At 43.5% G+C, this 10,362-nt stretch overlaps 1 protein-coding gene across 2 annotated transcripts in view; it reads right to left on the bottom strand.

Moving 5' to 3' along the window:
• ELP2 (elongator acetyltransferase complex subunit 2) overlaps positions 1-9,700 on the bottom strand; it is a 98,324-nt gene extending 88,624 nt beyond the window's left edge. Inside the window, exons 1-4 of one of the 2 annotated variants that reach the window (XM_019509190.1) lie at positions 9,538-9,700; positions 8,649-8,727; positions 2,947-3,017; positions 992-1,136 (exon numbers count right to left, since the gene is read on the bottom strand). In XM_019509190.1, coding sequence (XP_019364735.1) covers positions 992-1,136; positions 2,947-3,017; positions 8,649-8,727; positions 9,538-9,675 — 433 coding nt within the window. In that variant the 5' untranslated portion in view covers positions 9,676-9,700. Of the gene's footprint in view, positions 1-991; positions 1,137-2,946; positions 3,018-8,648; positions 8,728-9,537 lie in introns of those variants that run through there. The other variant, XM_019509191.1, reaches the window with a different exon arrangement.
• Between the last annotated feature and the right edge of the window lie 662 nt (positions 9,701-10,362).

The raw sequence follows: 10,362 nt of genomic DNA, 5'->3' as shown, positions 1-10,362 counted from the left end.
TACAGCCCACCCCACCCCACCTGCAGTACATACACAGACCTGTTGGAAGACAGAAGGTAACATTCTGGGCCAGCAGGAAAACAAGGTGGGGGGAAGAGCTGTCCTAGATTCATAGATGTTTGGGTTGGAAGGGACCTTAGCAGGTCATCAAGTCCGACCCCCTGCCCTGGGCAGGAAACAGCGCTGGGGTCAGACGATCCCATCCAGGTGCATGTCTAGCCTCCTCTTAAAGATCCCCAAGGTAGACCCCCCACATATACCCATTACTCTATATCCTTGTTTCAAGTACAGGGCCCTGATCTGCTGCCTGCATAAGCAGAGGCAACAAACCCTGAAGGATTTCAAGAAGGGGCAGTCCTAGCCCTGTATGTAGCCACATATACAGATCTGCCTCTGCAATCCATGGAAGAGGAAATATCCTGCAGTTCAGCATGTGAGAAGGGAATCCAACTGCCATCCTTGCAAATTGTGCCGGGGCTGATAGTCATGACAGACTATATTCTTCATAAATGACAGGGTCTCAGCACTGTGAGTTACTCCTATGTAATGCCTCGCCTTCAGTGAGTTGATACTGAGCTGGCTAACTGACTGAAGCTTATTAAAGCTGAAGTGTTGCTGTAACCATGATGTTTCATAGGAAATGAGAGAAGCAAGGGGGTTCTTTTGGTGATCTCTTTTACTGGACCAACATTGTAGTTAAGAAATATGTTAAACACGCTTTCAGGCACACAGTACCCTTCTTTAGGTACCTCTGTGCCTGAAAGCTTGTCTAACATCTCTCCCAACTACACAATTGGTCCCATAAAAGATATCACCATAAACATTGTTTGAAGCGTATTAAACAATTGATTTTTCTTGAAAAACAAAACCCAGCTCATTCTTAGAAGTGGTTCTTCAGAGACTGTACTGCAGGTACTGTATTCGAATATGTATATTTTCACCTGTTTTTACAAATAGTGATTAAGTCAGTATAAACAGTATGGAAACTTACCTTCTGACCCCTTCTTAGTCCAGATTCTGACAGTCGAGTCAGATGCTGCAGAAGCTATTAGCAGATTTAACTCATCTGTCTGGTACACAGCATCTACAGCACAAACAGCATCTGTGTGGCCTTCCAAGTGAATGCATTTCACAAGCTGAACATGACAAAATATTGCAAGATTATAGAAACTATATAGTTATAGTTGACTGAAAATGTGAATTTTGTTTTAAAGATGCGCAGTTTCTAGCAAACAGACAATGACAGTGAGAAAGTTTCCAAACAGGTAAGTATGACACTGAAAATATGAAAAGTATGAAAACACTTAAAAAGGGGTAAGTATGCACACTGAGAATGTATGTGAGATAGCTTGATGAGACAGTTCTATGAAGTCTTTAGACAAAATAAGAAGGAGAGAGAAAGAGGTAACTTGGTTACAATAAAAGAGGAATACTCCTTAAGACAGTCCTAAGACAGTCCTTCCAAAACTACAGATGTCATAGTAAGAGATCACTATAGGAAGCCAGGTAATGATAAATATACAATTTGTCAAAGACAATTTCCTTTCCATAAGGCTCATCAGAAAGTGGAGTACATTACTGACAGAGACAAGGAGTAATGAGCTGAATATGTTTTAGCTTAAAACTACTCTGTAAGAGAGACTTACTACAATTTTTTGCTAATCAAACGTTACCTTTTAAAATCTCCCCATTTTTTTAAGGGATAAGCAAAAATGTTATGAAGTCAGAGGCAGAACATACACATATTCACTTTTTTTTAATTTGAGGAACAGATTATTATAAAGGCATAAACTGATGAAACAAGACCACATTTACGTAATTAATTAGGTTCAGCGTCCTTCTGATGCAGATATGTATGACGATGGTTTCTACAATACACAGCCTATTACAATGTTTTTAAAAAACTACCTAAAATATATTAAATATACATAACTGACACTAGATGGGCTGAACACAACGCAGATTTTAAAGAGTTCTGCACTCAACTACTTACTTCCATAACTTTATTCCCAATTTTTTTTTCTTTTTTTTTTCTTTTTTTTACTATTGTGATGCAAAAAAATCTCTAACAACCTCTTCCATAAATATGTGTTTAGGTTAGAAATCTGGATATTTGGTTACAAAGTTCTAAAAAGAAAAGCAATAAAATCAGAAATGTTTCATCAGTCATGTCTCAATCTCTTTCTCATATATTTAGCTTAGGCTTTGACCTCTGTCATGGAGAACACTGATCCTAGCTAACTAAAGGAAAGGTTCTATAGCAGACCATTCTTTGAATTTCATTTTCATGTGGCTCCAGTTCTTGAAGTAAAAAGGTCAATCGAGATTTCCATAGAAAATGGAAAAGTAGGCCATGTATGTTCAAACTGTCACGTTCCTTCCGAATCTGCTTTAGATATTTTTTGTAACTTAAGCGCTTTTCTGAGAAAGTGAGAAATATATGATATGATCTGATCAAAGCCCTACACCCGTGGTCATGCATGTTTCAACATACTTATGGTAGACAAAGGTAAATAAAGGCACAACATTTCAGCTGAATAAAACTACAGAAAAGCATGCCTCAAATAAGAAGAAAGAGATTTTAAAAAAGTAGTAAATGCTTTATGAAGTCAGAAGTGAGGGGAAATTATCACTTGAGGCACCTAGACAAAACAATGAAATTTTTAGATGAAGACTGTTTTGAAATGGATCACTAAAAGAATAGAAGCAAAAATACATAAGACCATTAGATGTAGTTATGTGGCAGAGCAGAAGAAATTTATGCTTATGCAGGACTTCAGAAAGAGAAGACAGAAGATGCTACAGCCAAAGATTAGCTAAGCTATAAATAAGAAATTCAGAGGTATGTTCTAAGTAATTGCACTTAAATGTTTCACAGATATTTTTCTTTAAAAATTAAAAAAAAAATTAAAAACATTTCAAGAACAGAAAATAATTTTGGCCTACCTGAATATTCTGTATTTCCCAAACAATGAGTCGTTTATCAGTTCCTCCAGAAATTAATTCCGTCTCGGCAGCTGAAGAAAAATAATTTTACCAAGTTAATGTTGTATGATCTCTTCCTTATTTTGACGGCTGTTATAAAAATCAGTGTTGTTTTGGTTACCAAACAACCAAAATTCATCTCATGATTTAGAATTTACAGAAGGTAAAATTCCTCTAAATGTAACACACAACTAAAATAGCAGCCTTAGTTATCTTGGCTGTAAAGTGCAATTTAAGAGTAGGCATAATGTTGAATACTACTACAAAGTAAACTCACAGATACATCTGGTGAGTTTTATAACAACATGATGAAGGACAAATCTTTTTTAGAAGTATACTGAAAAACAAGATGCATCTTAAGCTTTTTGGCTTGGTATACATGTGTGCACATGTGTAAAAGTCTGAAGTCTAATGCAAAGCTTTACATAAAAGTTTAGTACCCAAGAACTCAGCAAATAATTTCACCCAAGTTAATTTTAACCAAACAAGTTATCAGAAAAAAAAAAAAACACTGCTTCAATTAGAAGTCAAAAGGGAAAGGATAGAAAATAGGTTAACACAGAAGTCTTTGATAAGAGCCATTTCCTTCCCAAGGCAATTATTTTTCTATATGCACCTTCAGTGCCTAGCCTGCCAATAATCCTATCACTCAGTTAGAAAAGATTTTATTTCTAAAGAATGCTCCAGAACTGTGCAGAAAGCCTAAAAAAGCAGAAATATTTTAAAAGGTTTATACCAAGGCATTTTAGTATAGGAAGTACAACATAACAAGACCTTCAAGCTAGGTTTCTAAACATTTTCATTTTAGAGGACTTTCTCCAGATCACAACTTTCCTAAGCCAATATTTGCCAGCTGAATAACAGGCATCACAAAACCATATACAGTACTACAAATACAAGGAACTCCAGACTCCCAAAAATAGCCTGGAAGCAGAAGGCATGTTATACAGTATTTGATATACTGTAGTTAATCACATTTTCAGTAGTATTTATCTAGTTTACTTGAATGCATTTAGAAAGGTTGTCATTCCTTACAAAACAAAAAGAAAAATTACAAAATTAATGATCAGAGAAGAAACCAACCTTAGGACATAAAACAGACAGCCTGATCAAGCGACAAATAAATGAGCAGAAGAATTTCTATTGATTTCAGCTGGTATTATTATCAAGCCCCATGCAGCATTTTAAACTTGAGTTTTTCCTTGGAACTAATTTAAAAGACATGTTTTGAAAGTAGTGTTATAATAACCTGGTGTATTGTTTCTAATTCTATTTTAAAGAATTGTTAAAGTAATTTTCCAATTTCTACACTGCTGAATTTAATGTTCTGCCCAGCAAGTGGGTGGGAAAGAAGTAGGGGGCAGGAGGCATGCAGAACCAAGTACATCAGAAGTGCCCTCTAACACTTCCTGTGGAAAAACATAGAAGTCATCTTCCCCCAACAGAATGGAACAAGTCTTAGCAAAACAATCAAAAGGAGTGAAACTGACTATACAAGAAGCATTTCAAAATTTATAAACAAAATAAAGTTAGCAAAATAATTTCTGTAAGAAGTACAATTGAAATAATAATTGAAAAATATCTACAAAATGATCTAATAAACTTGTTTTTCAAAGAGACTCTCACATTAAAATGCTGCAATACTTTACGATCAATTGGTTCTTCACTATTAGGAAAGCAGAAGGAAGGAGAGATGAATGAAACTGGGGGGGGGTTAGTGTTTTTAGAAAAATGTTCCATCTCTCACCCCCTTATTGGAAGAGCTCAAAAATACAAGCACAAATCACTGGAGCAGAAGCAGCTGGCTGACAGGAAGAAAATACTATATTCTTCATCAGGAGAAGCTACACGGAGAAAAAAAAAAAAAATCAACATTCAGGGTCTTTTAACTCTTCTGTGTATTCTCCAGAAACTCTAGCAACACACAGTTGCAATGAAGCTGCAGCCATAAGGCAATGACTACCATGGTCCAGTAGTGCTGTGGCGGAAGTCTAAACAGATGCCTCTGTTCTCCAACAGATCCCATGGTAACATTTCCAAAGGACAGAAAGAAACAATATGAGAGAGAAGAATATCTGTGACATTTCCCAGTAATAAACTCCCTGCTGTGCATTTTAACAAACAATTTGTCCCAAGACAATCACAGCAAAGATCAATAAAAACAGGGACACTCTCTGGCACTTTCTGGATGGCCATTTTTTACTTGCTTTTCATGTTGGTTTTAATTCTGCTGACACCAAAGATATCCCAATGCATAGACAGGATAGGAAGTGCACCAGGAAACTGGTCTAGCTAAAAAGTGAACAATGGAGACTCAAAAAGGGATCCTAAGAAGAGTGGAGACTTGGCCATATTGCTAGGGAAGAGTGTATGGATACACAGGGGAGGGAAGGGGTAGATATCAGGAAGGTCAAGGTATGATTTGCAATACAACTAGGAACAAATGTTAAAGGTAATAAAAAGGGATTTTACAAGTGTGTCACAAATAAGTGGAACACCAAAGAAAGTGCAGGTCCCTTACTAAATGTAGAAGACAATCTAGTAATGGATGATGGGGAGAAGGGTAAAGTATAAAATGCCTTTTTTATTTCAGTCTCCAGAAATACCCACTATCAGATAACAAATGCAGTGGCTGTGAGGACAAAGGAGGAGATAGGCAGCCTACAGTAGGGCAAGAACAGGTTAGGGCAGGAGTGTCAAACCTGTCTTGCCCTATGTGCCAGGTGAGTGGTGCAGCACCAGTCCATGGGCCAGATGAAAGGTACACGGTCAGTCCCACATGCCAGACTGAGCTCACAAACCACCTCCTCTCCCCTGTCCTGGAACCAGCACACATACAAACCACTTGAAGACCCAGTAGAAAAAAGCACAACATCCCAAACATTTGGCTACCACCGCAGAAACGAGACAGTGCCAGGCTTCTTCCCACGGTGCTGCTGGACCTCCAATGCCACAGCTCTTGCCCAGGTGTCTGGCAGCCAAGCCAGTGACAGCTGCAATGCTGGAGCCCCAGCAGCACTGTGGCTTCTTCCTGCATCTAAAGCCAAATCCCACATGAAAGCAGGTGCTACAGCCCCAGCAGCACCATGGAAAGAAACTTGGCACTTCGGGTGCTTGGCTGCCACTGCGGGAACAAGCTGCAAAGCAGGCTTCTTCCCATTGTACTGCTGGGGCTTCATCACCATGGGTCAAACCCAGGTACTTGACTATTGCTGTGGGAAGGCCCCCCATCCCAGCCAGGGTCAGGGCAAATCTTAGCAGACAGATAATCCAGCTCTGCAGGCCAGATCTGGCCTGTGGGCCATATGTTTGACACCCCTGGGTTAGGAATTACTTAGAGAAGTTGGATAATTTCAGGCTCGCAGGTCCAGATGGGATACACCCTACAGTACTAAAGGTATTGGCTAAAGTAATTTCAGAGACATTGGTTATGATCCTTGATAACACACAGAGGTCATGTGAGCTCTCAAAACACTGGAAACAGGCAAATATAGTGCCAATCTTTAAAAAGAAAATGGAGAAACCAAGGAACTGCAGACCAGTCAGTTAGTTTGACCTTAATATCTGGAAAGATCATGAACAAGTCATCAAGATGTCTATCTCCAAGCACCTGAAGGAAAAAAAATGTGGTAAGAAACAGCCAGCCTGGGCTCACCAAAAGCAACTCATGCCTAACTAACCTGATTTCCAGCTATGAAAAACTGTGGCAGGGCAGTGGATGGGCTATACCTTGACATTAGCAAGCCTCTCAACACTGTTTCCCATGATCATCTCATCAGCCAGCTAAGAAAACAGTCTAGATGGAAGTATTGTAAAATAAATACACAACCAACTTGATCATTGTGTTCCAAGACTAGTCATCAATGGCCTTATGTCCAGTTGGGAATACTAAGAGATTTCCAAGGGTCTGTCCTGGGTCCAGTACTGCTAAACACCTTCACTAATGATCTGGAAAGTAGGATTCCACTTAGCAAATTTGGAGATAATATCAAGTTGGGTGGAGTTGCAGACACTCTGAAGGGTAGGGCTAGGATTCAGGATGACCCAGATAAACAGAAGAAATGTGCTGAAATGAACCAAAAGGAATTCAGTAAGGACAAGTGCAAAGTCTGACACTTTAGACAGAACAATCACATACACAAATAGAGACTGGGGAATGACTGGTTAAACTACAGCACTGCAAAAAAAATGACCTAGGGGTCACAGTGGCCCATAAACTGAATGAGCCAACAATGTACACTTGTTGAAAAAAAAAAAAAAGAGGCCAATAGCATACTGAGTTACATTAAAGGAACATCATTTGCAAGTCAAGGGAAGTGATTCTTCCACACTACTGAGGCCTCATCTGGAATAATTTGTCCAGTTTTCAATCTCACACTTCATGAAAGATATGGACAAACTAGGAAAAATTAACAGGAGAGCACCAAAATTATTAGAATTGTAGAGAAGTAGGGCTGAAAGCATAGGTGACTGGTGCCTCCTGAGTCGGGGGGGGCACTTGACCCCCCAGCAACCAGTCAGTGACCGAGGGTGGGGGTGGAGGATCCCCCCCGCAGCTGATCACATCAACCCAGAAGAGGCAGGGGCACACCACTGGCACTTCCAGGCAATCCACTGGCATTTCCTGGTGGACGCGATCGGCCATGGGGGGACTGCAGGGAACACTTTTCCAGGCGCCCCCACTTCCTGGCCAGCGCTCAAGGGAAGCACCAGCACTCTCGCCTGCTGCCCCTGCCTGGGAACACTGGCTGTCAGGGGGTGCACATGCACCCCCGTACACTCCCTACACATTGCCACTGACTGAAAGATATCTCACACAGTTACCTAGTCCAGCCCCCTGCTCAGAGCAGGGCCATCCCTGACTAAATCATCCCAGCTGAGGATCAGTCCAATCTGCTCTTGAAAATTTCCAAGGATAGAGATTCCAAAACTTCTCTAAGCAGCTGGTTCCAATGCTTGACCACCCTCATAGTCAGAAGGTAGGTTACAGTTCTGGGAAACATGATTTATGAGAAGAGGCTACTGTTCCTGGACCTGCTTCTGCCCCCAGACCCCTGCCTCCAGACCCCAATGCCATCTCCAGACTTCTCACTGCTGCTACCACAGTGCCCATCCCCATGCCCTGGGCTGGATCTGGCCTGTGAAGAACCCTGTGAGCTGGATCCAGCCAGGGTCCCAGGTGCATCTGACACTCGTGGTGTGTGTCAGAAGATCCAGCACCTCACACAAGTGAGCAGAAAGCACCGGTAACCCAAGGAACTCAAGCATGGCTTTGCAGTGTTGTCACACACGCCAGAGCTAGGCCAGTAGTGCAGGTCCCAATCTTTCGAGTTAACTCTGCAGCAGTAACAAACCCTAAGTGCTGAAAAGAAGTCCTTTTTAGTGTTTGTATGTGTGAATACTTCCCCAATTCACAGGTGGGAGACAAGATTTTTCGCAGATCACGTCAAACCATAGTTATACCCTAAAACTGAGTGGGATCTTTCAAAGTCGATACAATCTAGGAAGCCAATTGCATTGTGTTGTTACATGGACAAAAGCCAGAGCTGGCACGCCCAAGGTTCAGAAGCTCCATGCAAGTCCATGGAGAAGAGACACTGTGCTGACAGGGGACAAAATGGCGCTGAGAAATTCAGCAGGGGGTGGAAAGGAATATTACTCACTGCCGTCTCTTCTGCGAATCCACTGCACACAGTTGACACGGTCGGTGTGGCCGTTCAGAGTTGCCAGCACTTTTCTTCTCTGAGAAAACAAAGAAAAGGAAAACACCCCAAAGTTTTGCAGTCATTTGGGTGGGAAGAGGGGCTGGCCAGATCAGGACCCCAGCACAGCACTTTGTCACTGCTTTTAGTCCCACAGAAGTAGGGCTTAAAGGGACCTCCAGAGGTCATGTAGTCCAGCCCCCTGAACCAGGATCATCCTTATCCAAACTGTCCGATACAACCATAATCTATACTCTACATAAAACTCCCTTAACTCTGACACACCACAGACCTAACCCCCCCAACCTGCAGCAGGTAAAGCTGGGGAACCACAGCAGCCAGGGTCCTGCTTCTATGAAGGGCTATCAACATTTGCTCAGGAGACCCCAGGTAAGCAGCCAAAACCTTGCTTCAAAAGAAGGCAAAAAAACCCATCTGACCAGGGGGTCAAATTCCTCCCTGACCCCAAAAACAGCAGTGACAGGTCTCACCTGTCAACACCCGAGTGTTGGGGCAAGACCCTGTGGCCAGGCACCTGACTCTGGCCCCAGCAGGAGCACTGGTGCCCCGCAGTCACAACCCCGGCCCTGACCGTGGCCAACACTGCGGGGAGACTTAAAACCCCGATACACATTTTATTTTTATTGTCGCTTGCTGTGCTTGAAGGGGTTATTTTGTGGGGGGTCATTTGATTTCCCTGCTCCCTCAATGCTCTGGCCTCCACCTTGCTCCCACAGCCAGGACCCCAGTGCTTCAGGTCTCTTTAGAGTGTGGGGGGGGGAAGGGTTGGAGCGGAGCGGGGCCGCGTGCGGGGCTGACGTCACGAGGGGGCCGGGCGGGGGCCCCTCACCTCGGGCGCGTAGAGCGCGATGGAACGGCAGGAGCCGAAGGCCAGGAGCTCGCCGCGACCCCACGACACCACCCCGGCGCCCGCCCGGCTCGCGCAGCACGCGGCATGACACAACTCCAACTGCACCGGCGCCGCCATACTTGCCCGCGCCGCTACCTTTGACCCGACGGTGGCCGGTAGGCGCCGCTACCCGGCAGGCGGGCCCGGGCGGGGCTACCACTGAAGCCCCGCCTTCAAAAGCGCTTGAGTCACTGGCTGCCTGTCTTCCGAATTCAGCGCCGCGCGGGCTCCTCGAGGGGGCGGGGTCTGGGGAGACTCCTCCCTGTCCCCCTTCTAGCGCTGCGCCGCCTTGTGTAGTCTGCGGCGCATGCCTGCTCAGTACCCGCGCAAAGGGGCCCCTGGCCCGGCCGAACCTAGCGGAGGAAAGCGGGGTCCGTGCACTTTTTTCCCTCCAGTTAAAAAGAAACTTGAAGCTGTGGTCGTGGGATGCGATGTGGGCCCAGGGTTTGGGTTACTCGAGGACTCGGTTATTCAGTTTCAGGCTGAAGCAAACACTAAATCAAAGGGCGGTGGAGTGAATTAGAAGTAGCCTGCAGGTTGTTAGCAGGAGCAGTCACAGAGGGACAGTAGGGATAGCTTGATGAGTGAAACATAGGGTGGCCTTCACAGAGGACGGTCCCATTGTCCTCTGTCTGCTATTGATATGAGACTGGATTTTTTTCTTGAAGAGAAAAACAGAGGACATAAAGGGGTAGGTTTTCATATCAACAGAGGAGCAGAAAACCAGGCTGTTTTCTATGATGCCCTCCCTACACTGGAGCATCG

The sequence above is a fragment of the Gavialis gangeticus genome, unplaced genomic scaffold (genome assembly GCF_001723915.1).
Source record: "Gavialis gangeticus isolate Ggan-Ray unplaced genomic scaffold, GavGan_comp1, whole genome shotgun sequence".
In the NCBI taxonomy this organism is placed as follows: domain Eukaryota; kingdom Metazoa; phylum Chordata; order Crocodylia; family Gavialidae; genus Gavialis; species Gavialis gangeticus.
This window is presented reverse-complemented; position numbering and strand designations above follow the sequence as displayed.